General features: G+C 38.8%; 1 protein-coding gene across 1 annotated transcript; it reads left to right on the top strand.

The window, feature by feature from the left end:
- Positions 1-1,677: 1,677 nt before the first annotated feature.
- Positions 1,678-18,254, top strand: POMP (proteasome maturation protein). Its single transcript, XM_059144130.1, has 6 exons — positions 1,678-1,809; positions 4,589-4,686; positions 6,748-6,808; positions 9,889-9,990; positions 13,738-13,831; positions 18,086-18,254. Exons 1-6 carry the CDS (start codon positions 1,807-1,809, stop codon positions 18,151-18,153), a joined length of 426 nt encoding a protein of 141 aa, XP_059000113.1. The 5' UTR covers positions 1,678-1,806; the 3' UTR covers positions 18,154-18,254.
- Positions 18,255-19,583: the final 1,329 nt, after the last annotated feature.

The following is a 19,583-nucleotide window of genomic DNA, read 5'->3' as shown; positions in this document are numbered from 1 at the left end:
TGCCTATTTTCTCAGAAAAAGAAAAAAAGAAAAAGCCCCAAACTTCAGCACACTATACAGTCCCTTTGTTTTACCCCCACCAATCCCCCCCCAATCTCATTTCATCTTGTTCTCCTACTCACCCAGAACTCCAAACACGTGGAAAACTTCATTGTCCATATTACAACATACCGTTTGGCAAATCTCTGCCTTTCCACATTTCCTCTTCCTCAAAAGCCTGTTTTCCCTGTTCCCAACCACTTCCTGATCCAACTCCCTTTCTCTATTAAGCATTTACCACATTAATTTACCATGTCTATTCCCTAAGGAAAATAAAAGCATCCCAAGTATAGGGAAATGGCTTTTTCTTCTCTTTAGCTCCAGAATCATAAGCTCAACAAAAATTTAATAACTCAATTGTGAATAATCAACATTAAAGTGATTTCTTTTTAAGAGCTGCAGTTTTAAAATTTCTCCTTAGGTGGAACTGAGTGTAAGGAATAAGATGCAAATAAAACATTCAAACTCACATCTCAAGGTAGATATGGAGAGTCAGAAGATAAGGACAACAGTGCAGAATATTTGAAATCTGGACTACCCTGGAACTTCAAGGTTGTAGGACCATGGTTGTAGATACACAGAACATATCTGACCTTAGATATGTTTCCTTAGAAAACCTTCAATGGCTTCTGAAAGCCTCATCCTTAACTGGCACAGAGGCCTCCATAATAAACTTGCCTCCATCTACTTACAGCCTCATCTCCCACTACTCTACCTTACTTTCTGAACTTCAGCCTTACATACCTTCCTCCCTACCCTTTTTTTTTTTTTAACCTAAGCAAATGCCAGTGATTTTCTTTCATATATTCTCCTACCTCAAACGAGTTCATTCTATCCTTTCACTATCAGCCCGAGGATTCCTTAAGTCACCTCCATTATACGGTGACAGAGTATGAGTCCATTTTATCACATTATATTTGGAAGGCAACACAGTGTGATATTATGATAATGGATTATGGGTTCTTCGGTATATTTAACCTCTTTTGTCTTGCTTTCCCTGACCATAAAATTGAGACAACAGTGGTACATACCTCATAAGATATTGAAGGGATTAAAGGAGATAGTTCATGTAAAGCACTTAGAATTGTGTTGCTATAAGTAAAAGCCCAATATATGTCTGTAATTATCAACCATACCTCATTCTATGTCACCCTTCCCCCCCACCCCAACCACTTCGCTGCTTCTCTAGCCCAGGAACCACATCAGCCACATTCATTTCTGTATTCTTGGCCTTGGGACAGGATTTTGAACATAGCAGGTCTTTGATATATGATCTGTATAAATAAACTGGCAAAGCCTCGTGTTCTCCGTTTGCCTTACTAGCTCAAAGACTGAAAATTATTCATCCCACCTATGCTTCGTTTACCCTCACGAAAAATGTAGTACCCACTTTAACGAGCTTTTGTATTAAATAACGGGACACATCTACCAAAGCACATTGCCCACCTTCAAATACTGTACCCATGGCAGATGTTTATTAATCAAGCGGAGGTCCTCGTCTTCCCTCCCCTCCGGCACGTCTCGTCCCGACCCCGCCTTCCACCCAGCCCACACCCTTACTGAGCCCTTGGCCCCCGGTCCCTCGGGACTTCAAGCGTGGGAGCCCCGGCCCCGCGCGGCTCCCTCCCGGCGCCCCGCGCCCTCCTTCCTTCCTTGCCCGGACGGACGCACTTCCGGCGGATGGGGGGGGGACCCCGGAAACGGAAGTGAGCGGCGGGGTCGACTGACGGTAACGGGGCTGAGAGGCTGTTCACAGAGCAAGTGAAGATGGTGAGTGAGACCCTGGGCGACCTGAGTTCCCGGCGGGCTCGGGATCCTGGCCCGGGAGAAATGGGCCGCCCCCTCCTATCTCGTCCCGGGGTGGCGGCGGCGGCGGCGGCGGGAGGATGAGGCCGGCCTCGGGCGCCATGATCTGTCGAGTCACGGGGTTGGGGGTTTCGCGGCTGTCGCCCGGGCTGGGCTCCGGCACCAGTCCCGCGAGCGGCGCTTCGGCTTCATTTCCTTCACTTGTTTCTCTCGATGTGCGCCGTCTCAACCTGGAGACCTCCAGCACGCCCCGGCCCTCTCCCCATAGTTGGCGACGAGCTGGCAAGGACAAATCCGAAAGTGCAGCGTTGTTCTGTGGTGTGTGCTGCGGCGCCGCCGACTGACTACCCTCCCCCTGAGGGGCAAACAAACCTTGGGGGCCCAAAGTCCTCGAATTCCTCACTCACCCCAGGCCGCGGAACGGCTTTGCTAACAAACCCAGCTATAAAGTCTCCTTTTTATCTCTCACCTTTACAGACATTTTGGGGAACCTGTAGTATGCCAGAAGTTGGAGGGGGAAAAAATCGAGACGTTGGTTACTCCCCGTTTGTCAGTATTGTTAGTGCATCCTCCCCACTACCATCCACTTTCTTTTTTTTTTTTTTTTTTTTTTTAAGATTTTATTTATTTATTTGTAAGAGAGAGAGAGTGAGAGCGAGCACAGGCAGACAGAGTGGAAGGCAGAGTCAGAGGGAGAAGCAGGCTCCCTGCGGAGCAAGGAGCCCGATGTGGGACTCGATCCCAGGACGCTGGGATCATGACCTGAGCCGAAGGCAGCTGCTTAACCAACTGAGCCACCCAGGCGTCCCTACCATCCACTTTCTGTCTTTCTAACTTTAAAATTGGGATGCTTGGGAAAGACTCCTAAAGGGCTGCGGCCTCTGACTCTGATACGAGGCCATCTAACTCTAGAAAGTTTCTGTTGGAAATACTGCTGATCATTGTGAAGAGGTCTTCTAAACACTCTGAGGTCTAGTGGTACTTAACTTCTCATAGATTTGTTTTTCTCTGCTGCTTTAATGGAAACATCAGGTACCAATCCTGATATTTTACAGAAGGAAATTGGGTGAAATCATGACAGTAAAGCCCAGAAATCCGAATTTTTCTTTTCTTTGTGTGTAGAAGAAACTTTTCTTCTCTTGCTTTATAATAAAGCAGTCTGAGAGCAGGAGAATGTTTATGTGTGGAAGTACCAGGAGATGCATTCGGAAAGGCACAGTCATATAACTCTAGATGAGGAAAGAGTTCAGGCACCAGGAGGGATGAGTAAAAGGGGCCAGAGAGATTGTATGCCTTGATCATAGTCACATAATAGGTTAGAGACAGTTGCACTAGGTTCAAGATTCTTTTCCTGATCAACTTTGACTTCTTTGGAGGGAGGCCTGTTTTGTAGGTTCTTGAGTTCCAGGCTAAGGATGTTGGACTTATTTTTCAAAGAAGACATTGGCAAATCAGTGAAAGGTTTTGTAACAGCTTGGTGGTAGATATTGTACGTTTTAGGAAAACCTTGATTTGCGGAAGTGGAAATGGAAAAGTCTGGACACAGCAAGACCCAGTCAGGTGCTGTTAAAGTTACCCAGGTGTGAGATCCTGAAGTAGAATGGTAGATTGAAGAAACTCTGAACAGGCTAAAGTACCTGACAATATAAAATACACACAGATAAATTAAGAAATCAATTTAAAATGCTGTTTTCTCAGAGTGGTTTCTCCTAGAATAGTGGAAGGGGATACCAAACTACCTGTAGCCATTTTACATTTTTCTGCAGAATTACAGCAATATTGTACTTGACCAACAAGTGATTAGAAGTCAGCTTTTGTGTTTTACCTGTTGTAATGTTTATTGCATTTATTTGCTTGTTTAATTTATCTTCATTAGACTAAACCCTGGAAGGTAGGTGTATATCTTCAGCATCTACTGGAGTACCTGCCACATAGTAGATGTTTAATAAATATTTGGTGATCAAATTTTTATGGTATAGATGTGTAGGGTGATAATAAACCAATACCAGATATACTGGGAGTCTTTGTTCTTGTTTGGTTTTGTTTATAATGTACTGATTAGATTGATTTTTCATAGGGAGTACCCTGTTCTAAAGACCAAATACTTTCTGAATGTCTCTCTTTTTTTCCCTTGGCTTCTGTGACCACCTTCTTCTAGCTAGCCTGTTCTTAATCCAACTCTCTTGTTCTTCATTAAGGAATTGTATTTCCCAGGAGTCTGTCCTGGACTATTCTCATTCTGTGCTAATCATTCCAACCTAAGCAAGGGATCTTTCCAATGAGAGTAAATCTGATCCTGTCATAACCCTCAGGGGCTCTCTCTCAATTTCAGAATAAAACCTGAATTTCTTTGATTGTTTAAGCCTTTTTGTTTTTTTCATTTTGCCAGCTTTGGTTTACTTGATATGTAGTTAGCTGGTCATGTTAAACTGCTTATAGCTTGTTTATTTATATTTTTGTACCTTTACCCATATTCTTTTTTCCTGGAATGCCTTTCAGTATGACAGTATTCAGAGATCAATCAGGAATCCTTCCTACCCCCAAATTTGATATTATTTAATGTGCCATGTATAATCATTCTACCATAATGTAAAGGCTCATCATAATTGTCGGACTGTGGGCCCTTTGAGGGCAGAGACTTTATTTTTTTTGTCTAGTGCATATACAGTGTTTTTTATGTAGATGTTAAGTGTGAGTTTTAAAACATTTTTTGTATTTAATAGTGTTTTTATTTGTGTTGTAGAATGCCAGAGGACTTGGATCTCAGTTAAAGGACAGTATTCCGGTTACTGAACTTTCAGCAAGTGGACCTTTTGAAAGTCATGATCTTCTTCGAAAAGGGTATATGGGGGAATTGTGACTTTGACTTTGTTACAATAAAATGTTTCTGTGAATTCTTTTTCACAGTATTCTTTAACTATTTTGATAGACCATAAATATATATTTAATTTGGGACATAGCAAATAGTATACCTTAGACGTGGGGAGGGTGGGAGTGGATGTTTTTTGTAATAGAGGAAGTCTTAACAGTCGTAGGATTGGATAAGGCATCCTTCAAGGAGCTGTTACCCAGTGGCATGACTTGGTACTGTTCTTTTTGCTACTGCTAACTTGGAGAGCCGTTTGTGTCCTTATTAACTACTGGAGTAATTCTCTGGGAGAAACTAGAACACAGCAGTTAAGAGCCTACTCAGGAGTAGGATGCCTGGGTTTTGATTCTGGCTCTGCTCTTTACTAGATGTGTGACTTCAGGCAGGTAACTTAATTGCTCTATGTCTTAATATCTATATCTGTAAAATAGGGCTGTTAATAGTAATAAATTTCATTTTGAGAAATAAAAGAATTCATACATGAAAAATATTTAGAACAGTACCTGACATTAGTTAGCCCTCAGTAAGTGTTAGTTGCTGTTACTTTACTTTTCTAGCTTCAGCACACAGTTGTACCCCTTCCTTTGATTTCCTCCATGTTTCTATATGTTTAGATCTCAATTTCTGGTACTTATTGACAGGTTGCCTACCCCTGTAAACATCTGTTGTGAATTTTTGAATTTTATCTGTAACTTTAAGGTATTTTGGTCTTACTATAATAAAATGTCATTCTAATGGTGGTGTCTGGGGACAGACCTAATGCTTCATTATTGTCTTTCCATTTTCTAGTGAAAGATGCAGTTTATAGTCTTTGGAATTGGAGATATAATTTGATTTATGGTATGGTATAATCAAATTCATAAAACTAGCCAGTAACCAGGTTCTGATGATTTCTTATATATTTACTTTTTTCCGCCTAAAAGGCTTCTTTTTCTTCCCGGTTAGACTTTAAGATTGCTGTGAACACAGCCATTTTCAAATTCTGCTTCTAGGATAATGTTCTGTACAAAGACAATATGCAGTGAATGATTGTTGCAGGTTCTTTTCAGCTCTCAAATCCCATTTTGGCAATAAGCATAGTCCTCTTTATGTATCTAGAGTGTTAAAGACCAGTGGCCTGTTTCTAATAATGTATGACCTTATATAGTAGGTATTTATTAAATGTCAAATATACTGTTCAGCATGTATTTATTAAAAATACATTAAATATTGAATATGCATAGACCTGAACAGAAGAGGTGTAATTGTTTTTAAGATTAATTTATTTATTCGAGGGTGGGGCATGTGTGTGAGGGGAGGGACAGAGGATGGGAGCAAATCCTCAAGTAGACTCCTCACTGAGTGCGGAGCCTGATGCGGGGCACAATCCCACGACCCTGAGATCATGACCTGAGCTAAAACCAAGAGTTGGACACTCAACTGACTGAGCCATCCAGGTGCCACTGGATTTTTTTTATATAATATAGGAAGCATGTCATCAAATAATAGTAATTTTAAACATAGTTTGTTAAATTTCTTCCAGACGTAGGGCATCATTTAACACTGTTTTTCGAAGGGTTCACCTTACTGAATTGACCACTAGTATCTATAATTGCTGCTTTTTTCAAAGATTTTATTTATTTGTCAGAGAGAGAGCACAAGCAGAGGGAGATGCAGGCTCCCTGCTGAGCAAGGATCCTGTTTCTGGACTTGATCCCAGTACTCTGGGATCCTGACTTGAGCTGAAGGCAGACGCTTCATCAGCTGAGCCACTCATGCGTCCCTAATTGATATGTTTTAAAACATTTATCATATATAGTAAATGTGACCTTTTTAAAAGTGTTATATAATTCATTATGTTATAATTCACAGTATTATGAATTTTAATAAATATATCAATCCCTGCAACCATTACCATAATCAAGATACAGAAGTGTCATTGTTCCTAAAAACTCCCTTTTGCCATTCCTTTATACCTGTTGATATACCAGTTATACCTGTTGATAGATGCAGTTGAGTGATTTATAATCTCGCTTTTAAATATTTTTTTTCAGCCTACCTTGTGTGAAAAATGAACTTTTGCCCAGTCATCCTCTTGAATTATCAGAAAAAAATGTAAGTATGTTATCCATGTTTCTATTTTTATCCTCTAGTAGAAGAATATACTTTTAGTAATACATAGTTTCATTTATTAAGATAATTTTAATGTTGAGCATTTGACCATGAAGAATATGAGGACTTACTTTCAATATCCTTGTAGAGCAGGCTTTGAATTATCATTAAACTGCTTCACTAAAGCTTTTTTTCTACACATTCTTCTTTAGTCTTTTTTATGGACTATTTTAACTAGGCCCTACTCCCAACATGGGGCTTAAACTCAAGACCTTGAGATTTAGAGTCCCATGCTCTACCAACTGAGCCAGTCAATATGCCCCTGTATGGACATTTCTCAAGACCAATCCCCCTTTCCATTCCTCTCATATTTCCTCATTTGATGACCCTGTTTTCCTTTATAATTTTCCTCTGCCATTTTTGCTATTGACTGCCAGTCCAATCTCTAGCCTTGACCTCTTTCTCAAGCCCTGCATCTCCAAGTTACTGAGGGTCGTATTCTCTTGCTAGGCACAGTAGGTACACAGATGAGTGTGACATAATCCCCATCCTTGAGGGGCTGAAAATTTAATGGGAGGACAAGCAGTGGCTAGGGGCTTCATAAAATGGTATAGAGGACCAAGATGGAGCAGCCACCTGTGCAGAGGGCTGCTGGGAGTCTTTGTAGAGGAGTAGACCTTTGAATAGCTGTGGACCAGTATTAACCAGGTTAATAGATAGGGAAGGGTCACCCCTGAAGAGGATATATCCTGTATACATGTTCTAAAGACAGAGACTTTATAAATACACGTTCAGAGCAGGAAGAAAGAGGTATCTTACTACTCAGGAAGATGGGGCTCAAATCAAGGGAGATTACATTCTCACTTTCTCAAGTATTAGCCTGGCCATTAGATTTGGAATATTGATTCAGTTCTGAGCAATACATTTTAAGAGAGACATTGACAAATCAGAGTGACACTGGCCCAAATGGTGATGAAGAATTTAAAAATTACATAGATCATTTGAGACTCAGTTTACATCAGCTGCTTCTGTGTAGTCTCCTTAATCACTTAATCAGCTAATGGCAGCCTCTTGAAATTCTGTGCCACTTATTAACTATTATAAGTCCTTTGGCATGGGTTGTGTAATTGAGCTATGTAAGTTTAGATTCTTGACACCATACTTAGCAGCTAAGTGAACTTGGGCAAATTCCTTAATCTCTGTTTAAGTCTTCATTTCCTCATCTGTAAAATGGAGTTAGTAATAGCCCATGCCTTGCATATGCTGGCTTACAGTAGCTCTCCATGATCGGGAGCTGTAGTAGTGATGGTGATGGAAGATGACCATCCTTATTTATATCAGTGGTTCTCAGCTAGGGATGATTTTACCTCCTCTAGGGAACATTTAGAATGTCTGACTGTCACAAGTAGTATTGGGAGAGAAGGGTCTTTGGTCCTGGCATCAATCGGGTGGAGGCCAGGGACACTGCTAAACATCCTGCAATGTAAAGGACAGTCCCCATCCACCACAACAAATAATTGTGTAGCCCACCCTGTCAGCAGTGCCAAGGGTTGAGAAGCCCGGATCTATATGTAATGTCTTCCCAATTCGATTATATAACCTCCTCCATGGCAGACTGTTTTGTGGTTTATTGCCACCTAGATTAGGATTATGGGTCAAGTTGATTCATTTTGCCTAAAGTATATTAGATTACAATCAGTTTTTTTTTTTTTTAAAGATTTTATTTATTTATTTGACAGAGAGAAACCACAAGTAGATGGAGAGGCAGGCAGAGAGAGAGAGAGGGAGGCAGGCTCCCCGCTGAGCAGAGAGCCCGACGTGGGACTCGATCTCAGGACCCCAAGATCATGACCTGAGCCGAAGGCAGAGGCTTAACCCACTGAACCACCCAGGCGCCCCTACAATCAGTTTTTTAAATCCTCATTTTGCCTGTGGTTGCTAATAATTAAATACATGTTGATTGATAATTATAGTTTGACATCATATTTAAAGATGGACATATTCATCAAAGTTTATAAAATAGAATTTTTTACATAAAACTGTATTTACTTAGGAGGATAGCTCAGTATTTAACAGAAATCCTTCAGTGAGAATTTCAGATTATATACCCATAATAAGGGTTAAAATTTTATACTCTAGCTAAAGTAATTAAAAACCATGTCACTGGGTACCTTATCTTAGACTTAATGTATATGGCCTCTGGTCATGTCTTAAGTGGGCACTAATCTCTCAGTAGGTTTTTGATCAAAATTATTCCCCATGCCCATGACCTAAAAATCTTATCAAGAGAATGTAGTATAATGGAAATTGATCAGAGGTCACTTTATCTTATTGTAAGTACTTTAACTTGGACAAACCTTTGTAGTAGTCTGCAAATCATATCCACTACCCATTTTGGGAAACTAAATTAGGATTATGGGTCAAGTTGATTCATTTTGCCTAAAGTACATTAGATTACAATCAGTTTTTTAGAAGTAATATTAGTGTTTAGTAGAAGTATGATTCTAGGGAAAAAAATTGCTTATTAGCACCCAATACAAACTGGACAAACTCTAGAGTTTTGGGTTTCCCTGCCACCTGGGAATCTATTACCCCAAGTGGAGTTTAAACATTGTACTTAATTAACAGGGTGGTGTCATGGGTTAGACTATTTCCTTTGTGAAATCTTTTGAATTACATACTTGCATACTTAGAAATTCACTGTTTTTGTCACTTGTGTGTAACTGTTTCTCATTTATACCTTTCCTTTGTTTTACAGTTTTGTGGTAATTCTAATAAAAAACACTGAAATATTTTGTAAATATGTTTTTTTCAATGTGAAAAACATTCCTTACAGAACATTTATCACTTCTCTAAATCCAAATTTTAAGTGATAATTTTACATTGGTGAAGTACACGTGCACGCTGGATAAAACAGACATTTATGTTCTAAAATTTATTGACAAAATTAATAAAAGAACTTAGTTTTAATTTCAGTTATGGATATTAAAATTCTTAAAGTGTTGTGCTACATACGTATTTGTGCTGTTTGGAAAGCAGAATGTTGCGTGTAACATTTGAAATTACATTGTTTGCCTTCGTAGTTTCAGCTCAACCAAGATAAAATGAATTTTTCTACACTAAGAAACATCCAGGGTCTGTTTGCTCCACTAAAATTGCAAATGGAATTCAAGGCAGTGCAGCAGGTGAGTTGATGGATATCACTTATGACATGTGTGTTGCTGTGGATTGGAAGGATTCTTCTCTAGGACTAGCCCCATAACCCTTACCTTCTCTGCAATCCATTCTACTTTGCTCCTTTTCAGGATATGACCTCGATTTCTACTTTATAGAGAAAAAAGAAGACATTATGTGGAAAACTTCAGATTATGAGCTCTGTGCCAAAACTTCTCTGCATCTACTTTCATGGTTTTCTCTTTTTGGGAGGGCTACATTGAATTTGAAATACCTCTAGGAATATGCATGTGGTTGTACGTTTATATGTAGGCAGTTTGTATGTAGCCGAGTGCACCTGTTGCTCAGGAATAAGATCTTCAAAAATGTCCTTCCAAGCGTGTAAGACCTGCCTTGACCTGTGCTTTGGATTCCGTCATCTCACACTAGGTCAGGGAACTCCCTTTTCATGGATCCTCCTATAGCTGATAGCTTTATCCTCTTTCTCTACTTTGCTCAGACTCATCAGCAGTGTTTACATTCATTCTAATCTTTTTTGTCTCTTAAAACAAAATTTCTGTCAGTCCCTTTATAGCACCTTTTCTCTCACTAAGTGTGCTTTTGCAGGTTGAGCGCCTTAAAGTTGCCTCCATTTGTACACTCCTTTACCTACTATTTCACTCAACCCACTGGTTTCTGGCTCCCATCACAGCAGTGAAGCTTCTCCTAAACAATGTGGATATCTGTATGCCCTTTTGTTTGATCTCCCTGTGGTATGTTACACCAGTGACTCCTTCCCTTGGCTTTTAGGACACCACACTTTGCTGATATTGTCTTTATCTCTGAAACCTTGTTCTCTGGTGTTGCCACATAGATTCCTTTTGCTTTTTTCTGTACCCTGAAATTCTGTTCTTTTAGTTCCCATCTCTAGTCCTATTTTCATCCTGTTATTTCCTGTCTATACCTATAACTTCAAGTATCATTTATATGTTGATGACCCCCAAGTTTTTATTTTTATTTTTATTATTTTTTTAAAGATTTTATTTATTTATGTGACAGACAGAGATCACAAGTAGGCAGAGAGGCAGGCAGACAGAGAGGAAAGAAAGCAGGCTCCCTGCTGAGCAGAGAGCCCCATGTGGGGCTCGATCCCAGGACCCTGAGATCATGACCTGAGCCGAAGACAGTGGCTTTAACCCTCTGAGCCACCCAGGCGCCCCAATGACCCCCAAGTTTTAATTCTCATGAGCTGTAAACATGTCTAAGTACAGAACAACTCCCTATTTCTCACATACTCACATGTGTCATGTATGAATAGGTCGCTTCCTAAGGCAGAGATTGGAGCATGAGCTGTGGTTATCTCACCCTGCACTACATCCCTACCCTCCACCCATACCTCCCACCATCTAGTCAATTACATATTCTCACCACTGCTACTACATTGGTTTTGATTGCCTACTGTGTTTTGTCTGAATCACTGCTGTCCTCCCACCATTGTACATGCTCTAGTCACAATAATCTTTATAAAATACAGATTTGACCATGTCACTCCCCTCACTTTGCCCTTAAATTAAAACTCAGCTCCTTAACATGGCTTTGTCCATGAACTGGCCTCTCCTTGTTCTCCACCATACTTCATAGCCTCCTAAAACTACTTGCATGTCCTGATTCAGTTTTTCTCTCACCTTTTGGCTTTTATAAATGTTCTTCCTACTACTGTGTCTTTTTCAGTAAATTCTACTAGTGCCATCAACTATGTTAGCTAAGTCATTGTGGAAGCTATTTCAAGACTTTTTTCCAATGATCAAGTTCTAAAAGAGCGTGTCTGGCTCTAAGTCAGAATAATCTAGATGTGAATCTTGGCTCCACCATCTACTACTCTTAAGAACTTAAATAAGTTAGAGACCTTTCTGAGCCTCAGATCATTTGTTTGTTTGTTGTTATTTGTTTGTTTGTTTGTTTTAAGATTTTATTTATTTGGCAGAGATCATAAGTAGGCAGAGAGACAGGCAGAGAGAGAGAGGAGGAATTAGGCTCCCTGGCTGAGCAGAGAGCCTGATTTGGGGCTTGATCCCAGGACCCTGAGATCATGACCCTGAGATCATGACCTGAGCCGAAGGCAGAGGCTTAAACCCACTGAGCCACCCAGGTGCCCCCATTTGTTTGTTTTTAATGTGAGATGAGTTAACCATAACAACAGTGTGTGTTATTAGGGTTCTTCTGAAGATTGAAATAACACAAACATGGCACAGATTCGCTAGCTTCGCTTTGATTTTCCTGCTGTTCACATTCCAGCTACATATGGCTTATATATCAGCCCTAACATTTTAATCCCATTTAATTCAGAAATCTTTGCCCAAAATTCTGCTCCCTCCCTTTTCCCTCTTATCCCTGTACTACTGCAGTTCTTGCTTATGGGGATGTATAATAGTTGTCTGCTCATCCCTGCTTTTGGTCCTTTCTCAGGGCTATATCTGATCAAACTGTACCTGCCAGGCCCTTACTCTTTGGATTAACTTAAAAGCTCCATTTTTGTTTCTTCCTCTGTCATCCCTACTTTCCTTTTAAAGAAAGAAAGAAAGATATATATATATATATTTATTTATTTATAAGTAAATATAAATAAAAACATATGTATATTTTAAGTAATAGGTATATTTTTCTAATTTTGACAACCTGGAGAATTTTTTTCATCCCAAACACTATAGGCCATTAGTAATTAAAAATATTTTTAGTCTGGATATATCTTCTTGGGGGAAATTATCTTAACAGCACCCTTAGATTTCAGAGTTATGATTATTTTAAAATACTAGTATCCGGTAGTATGGACCACCTATTACTCTTGGCATTCTTTTGTCAATATCCAAAGTAATCTGCATTGTTTCTGATTATGACTGCTAGACAACTAACAACACACAAACTGAAAATTTGGTTTGGCTATATAAAAGTTGATTGAATACCAAGTATATGCCAGTGACTATACTATAAACATCCTTTACACCATATCATCTGGCATGTTTGAGAGGAAGATGGTATTACCCTGTTTCACAGGTGAGGAAGCTGACGGTGAGACAGATCAGGTAACTAGTATTGTAAGTAGTAGAACAGTTTGATTCCAGGTCTCTGACTCTGCAGCCCGTGCTTGCTTCACTGTGTACTTACATTTCAGTCTGCACTCTTTATATTTAACTCTTGAGAAAGGTAAATAACGCTAGTTCAGGATGGTATTGTGTTTTTTAAAGGCCCCACAGGTGTCTTTGGTCTTCCTTTCTGGTTAGCCGAACTGTTTTAAGGATCCTAACTTACATTTTTTATAATGAGCAATACAAAACAACATACAAAGTGAAGTGATCAGTTTACTAAGTAGAATAATGCTCTTACCGAGTTGGAATTTCTTCAGGAGTTTGATTATCCCACTTTTATTATGAAATAGATATGATGTTAGATCTGGGGTTTTGCATTTCATCACGTGTATACTGTGGTTTTCTTGGGACAGAAGCCAAGTCCCAAAATATATGCAAAGTCGATGGGATTATTAAGTGTTAATAAACTAATTTTCAGTGTCTTTATATATTTGGAATAAAGTTTTAAGGAATTTTAAAAAATTGATTTGGGTCTAAAATATGAATTGGTGTTTTTGCCACTGGTTATGTTGGTGTTTTATTTGTAGCTTTGTGAATTTTACACGTAAAGAATGAGGAGGATGAAATTAGATTATATATTGTTTTCTTTCTCCCCTTGGTTTTCTCTTATTTTGCCCTTTCATATTTTTTGTGAAGGTTCAGCGTCTTCCATTTCTTCCAAGCTCAAACCTTTCACTGGATATTTTGAGAGGTAATGATGAGACTATTGGATTTGAAGATATTCTTAATGGTAAGTGTCATTCAGCACCTTTTATGGAGTCCTAATAACGTACAAGGCAATGGAAACAAACAAAACCTGTAGCATCCTCATCCTTATGGAACTTATAGCTCATTGGATTGATTCGCTTATGTTTATTCATTGCTGTAAGACAATATTTAATGGTAATAACTGTTCTTTAACTGGTTTTAAAGGAGAAATTTATGGAGTTTCAAGGTTGTAGTCATTACAGTCAGTTGATGATAGTCCTTCATTTCATGTCCTGCAATTATAGTCTGATGTGTAAATCTAATTTAGTATTACGAGGATAGCTTAAACAATGATTTTTGTTTCAGTATTCAAAATATTTATGGGATATGATGAGTTTTTAAAATGACTAGAAAAAGTCAGAAACGTTTTCTTTAAAAAATAACTCCCCTCAGAGAGTTTTTGTGCTTCTGTAGCTGGTGAACAGGAAAGAAGAATCTGTCTTTTTTTTTTTTTTTTTAATTTTTTTTTAAAAAAGATTTTATTTATTTATATGACACAGAGAGAGAGATCACAAGTAGGCAGAGAGGCAGGCAGAGAGAGAGGGGGAAGCAGACTCCCCGCAGAGCAGATAGCCCGATGCGGGGCTCGATCCTAGGACCCTGAGACCATGACCTGAGCCGAAGACAGAGGCTTAACCCCCTGAGCCACCCAGGCACCCAGAATCTGTCATTTTTAACAAAATTCCTTGAATAATTTTATTATATATGAGAGGGGCGCCTGGGTGGCTCTGTGGGTTAAAGCCTCTGCTTTCGGCTCAGGTCATGATCCCAGGGTTTTGGGATGGAGCCCCACATTGGGCTCTCTGCTCAGCTCTCTGCTCTCTTCCTTCTCTCTCTGCCTGCCTCTCTTCCTGCTTGTGATCTCTGTCTGTTAAAAAAAAAAAACAAAAACCTTATTATATATGAGATAAATACTTTTTAAGTACGAACAATCCAAACAGCATCCTCTGTTTTTTCTGGTTCTGGGGAAGATAAACAAATATAACTCTGTTAAGTATTGCATCTGTTCATTATGCCCCAGCAGTTCAGGAGAAACAGAAAAACCCAACAGGATTAAATTATGGTAGCTTTGCTTGGCTGCTGGTGTCTGGTAAGGAAATGCTTAGATACGGCAGAAGTCTGGGAAGCCTCCTCTTTGAAAATCGTTCCTGAGGGAGCTTTTTGAATGCAGGGAAATCTGGATTTCCTAAACTTTTTACATTGAACTTACACTTCATTTTAAATTACCAAGGTGATAGTTCTTGTCACTATATTTTTGTCTTTAAATTAGTTACAAAAATACATTCATTTAAAAATCAACTCGTGCAATTTTGTATAAAGAAAGCGAGAGGTGCTTGTTAAGTATTTACTCAGTCAAGCATTTATTATGTGTCAGGCACTGGACTAAGCTCTAAATATACAATCGTGACAAGACAAACTGTGCTTTCTACGTGGGGAGGTAAACACTAAACAGATAAATGCAAACATATAATTACGAATTTTGATAAATTCTAGGAATAAAAAGGGATAATGGTATAGTTTATTGTTGGATGGGAGAGACAGGCACTTCTGTGAATATGACAGATAACTTGATTTCCTAAAAATGTGTGAATTAGTTAATCAGAAAGTAAAGGGAAGACTATTTTAGGCAGAAGAAGCAATCCATATGTTAAAGGTCTGTAACCTGAGAGAACAGCTGAAGAACTCTGAAGGGTTTTTTTTTTTTTTTTTTAAAGATTTTATTTATTTATTTGACAGAGAGAGATCACAGCAGGCAGAGAGGCAGGCAGAGAGAGGGGAAGGGAAGGAAGCAGGCTCCTGCTGAACAGAGCGCTCAATGCGGGACTCGATCCCAGGACCCTGAGATCATGACCTGAGCCGAAGGCAGCGGCTTAACCCACTGAGCCACCCAGGCACCCGAACTCTGAAGGGTTTTAAGATGTTTTCTTATCTATAAGCTAACTGGTTAGCTTGCCTTGGTTTCATAGATCCTGGCAGAAGACAAGACTCCTAGAGTCAAAGGACAGTTTATTCCTCACAGCAGCAGCAGTAGCTGGGGTATCAGCTTTCCTGTTGGTTCCCTGAGCTCCAGCTCCCAAAGAGTAGCAAGAAGAGGGTCAGGTGATACCACATATATGGTGTATTTTATTACAGGTAGAGGAGCCCCCAGATCAGGACATCTGAATCTTTTATAATAGGCATTAAGTCTTTCTGTTCTGTGCTCCAGAAAAGTCATGATCTTTGTCTTCTGAGGGTGTTCACTTTAGAAGCAACTTTGGAGAGAGAGTCTAGAACAAAGGCAGGCAGTTTATCTAAGAGAATTTTGAGAGACCCATAGAGAATTGTCTCCCAACACACACACGAGTGTGTTAAGAAGGCCCATATGGCTGCAGGGTTTTGAGGTAAGTGTTGGAAGTGATAGGGTTTTGCTTACTCATCAGGGAAGTACTTGACCAAGAAAAATCTGCACATTTTATAAGGAGGAGAAGGGACAATAGTAAAATCAAAACTAGACGTTTAATGCTGGAAGGGGTCTTCTGTTTACTTGAGTTCCCTCACTTTAAGGTGGTTAAACAGACTGATTGAGAGGCTCAGTCCTCCCTATCAGTCTCTCACAGCAAGGTAGTAGCAGAGCAGGTGCTGGAACCACAGGCCATTACCTTGCTCATGTGGTATGTTGTTTTCTGGTGTAAGTGATTTATTTAATAAGTATGCACGTCATTAAAGTCAGAGCTTAAAGTAGAGTTTAAAAGAAAGTTGTCGTAAAAATTAATGTATTGTTTAACACTTTAAAACATTACATCTGAAACTCGGGTCTTCCGTGATTCCCCCCACACCCATTTCTCTTTCCTATTCTTCAGTTACTTGCTGTTTTCATTTAGTATATTTCCTTCCAGACTTTTTTCTGTGTGTTTTTATACTAATATATATAGTCAGAAATATTCGGCATTGCTAAGTGGTTGTTTTTTTTTTTTTTTTTTTTTTAACACGACTGGTGTACTGTGTATATCTTAAAGTATGTATGATACATTAGTGCATTTATTGCTGGACGCTTTTTTCACTTTTATTTTTTTAAATTTAATTTTTGAAAGAGGTGTGTGTGAGTGGGGTTGGGGGAGGGAGAGGGAAAGAATCTTAAGCAGGCTCTGTGCGGAGACTGACTCAGGGCTCAGACTCATGACCCTGAGGTCATGACCTGAACTGGATCAAGAATTGGACGCTCAATCAACTGAGCCACTCAGGTGCCCGTCTGTTTTCACTTAACACAAAACAGTGCTATAAGCAAACATCTTTGCCTATTCTTTGTACTCATGGTAGAGACATTTTTTTAAAATAAGTTTAGATGTTGAATGCCTTTTATATAGCAGTTACTCTGCTATTAATGAGGATAGCAGCGGTAGTTGTTGCTGAGGCTACTTTGATGTGTGATGAGTGTAGAGAGTGAGTGTATAGATTGCTGAACTGATGTGACATAAGAATCTCTAGTCTCTGAGGAGATCAGTGAGGAATCATCCAGACCTGTAATTTTTAATATGGATGGTTATTTATTTTTACAAACTAATTTTATAGTTCATTGGGTTTTTATCCGAATAGGGGGCAGAAACAGGAAAAGGCTTTGTTTGTTTTTTGGAAGCTTACTGTTGCCATTAATTTTAAAAGCTCCCTTATGTGTACTGTTCAGTTAAAATAAGACTTTTTCTGATTGCTCTCTAAAAACAGGATAGTGAAGATTTTAAAGATTTTCTTGGTCTTGAATTCTGATTTATGTTTGTGTATGTGTATATAATATGTAACAGAGCACAAAACAATAGAAATAAAATGTTTTTGCAAACTAGATTAAGAGACTTGCTCAATCTTTTAATTACAGATTGTTTCCTAGAGTCATCTGGGAAGCCACTGGAAGGCTTGAATTTTGAAAAAGGAGAATTTTTTCAATCTGGCTTTTTTTTTTTTAACAACTGTATTGAGATATAATTGACGTATAATAGAATGTACTCATTTTAAGTGTACGGTTCTGTGAATATTAGCAAATGTGTACTGCTGTGTAAGTGTTCCCCCAGTAAAGATATAAAATGCTTATCACCCCAGAAAGTTTCCTTGGTCCCTTTGCAGTCACTTCCCTACCTTTGACCCCACTAGGCAGCCACTAGTCTCTTTTCTGTCAGTTTTGCCTGTTCTAGATTTTCATGTGGGTAGTATCATTGAATTTATCTTTTTTTTGAGAATCTTTAATATGTTTGTTTTTGTTTGTTTTCAGACCCGTCACAAAGTGAACTAATGGGAGAACCACACTTGATGGTGGAATATAAACTCGGTTTATTGTAATGTGTTGTGCTGTTCATGAAAATAGAGGGGCTGCATGTTGTTTATAGTCATCTTTTTACTATAACTTGATGTACACAACATTAAAAGTACTGACACGTGAATTTTTGTCTAAATATTATCTGTGATCATTTGAAATTATTTGGTCTTTGGTTTATGGCCATGTGACAATGGAAAGCACTAAAGGGAGATGATTTTAAAACTCCCAATTACAGAAAACAACAGCCTTCTGTGTCTTTAAAAAATTGTTGGAAAAGAGTATTTTAAAACTGTCTACAGGTTCCAATGCAGCTTGTTTTCTGGGTGTTCCATAAATTTAATTTTGAAGAACCATTATCAGCATTTGAGTCTGCAACCTTCATAGTAGCATCTTTCAGAATAAACATCTGTAATTGATTTCAGTGGCAACACTTCAAATTAAGTACAAAGTAAGATATTTATATTTCACCTTGTTTCAGTATAGCCTATTGATACTCATCAGAATAATATTGGATTTATTGTGGCTTTTAAAATTGTCGGGCGCCTGGGTGGCTCAGTGGGTTGGGCCGCTGCCTTCGGCTCGGGTCATGATCTCAGGGTCCTGGGATCGAGTCCCGCATCGGGCTCTCTGCTCAGCAGGGAGCCTGCTTCCTCACCTCTCTCTCTGCCTGCCTCTCTGCCTACTTGTAATCTCTCTCTGTCAAATAAATAAATAAAATCTTTAAAAAAAAAAAAAAATTGTAGCTATTCTTTGGTTCTTTCAGGTTGAAAAGTATACTAAGTTCAAAGGTTTTGATTTAGTCTTATCTTTAAAGTGAAAAATTAAAGCAACCAGTGATTAAGCTGTTGTACTGCATAGATTTATTTATCACAAGATGGTTAGATTGAAGAAAATTAGAATATTCTTGTACACACAAATTCCATTATTGTTTAAAAATAAATCTTCACTCTGTTTCTCATGAGATATTCTTTATGAACCTGGTATACAAAAATCATGAATTTTAGATTTAATTAGTAAGTGAGTCATCTTTCACTAATTAAAAATTATCTTTTGATTATCAATTTTTTGGGAACATCTGAATTGGGTAGTTCAGTGATTTGCAGCTGAAGGCCATATTGCCCCTCCCCTTTTGGGGGTTGGTGGGGGACATCTAACAATATGTAGGGATGTTTTTGGTTTTCAAAACTTTGAAGAAGGGCTGCTACTCACATTAGTAGAGGCCAGGGATGCTGCAAAATATTCTACAACAGAAAAGACAGAGTTAATGGCCATGTAACAAAAGTACTAAAGGAAGATCATTTTAGAAACTCATAATTTATATTGAAACAGTCTTCTATGTCAAGAAATTTATTACTGAATATTCAGAGTTTGCTCCGTGCAACCAAAAATCATTTGCTTCCAAATGTCAGTAGTGTCAAGGATGACAAACCTTGAGATAAATCATATGACACAT

This window comes from Mustela lutreola, chromosome 13 (genome assembly GCF_030435805.1).
Source record: "Mustela lutreola isolate mMusLut2 chromosome 13, mMusLut2.pri, whole genome shotgun sequence".
NCBI classification, from domain to species: domain Eukaryota; kingdom Metazoa; phylum Chordata; class Mammalia; order Carnivora; family Mustelidae; genus Mustela; species Mustela lutreola.
The sequence above is the reverse complement of the archived record's forward strand: the minus strand, read 5'-3'. Positions and strand labels throughout refer to the sequence as shown.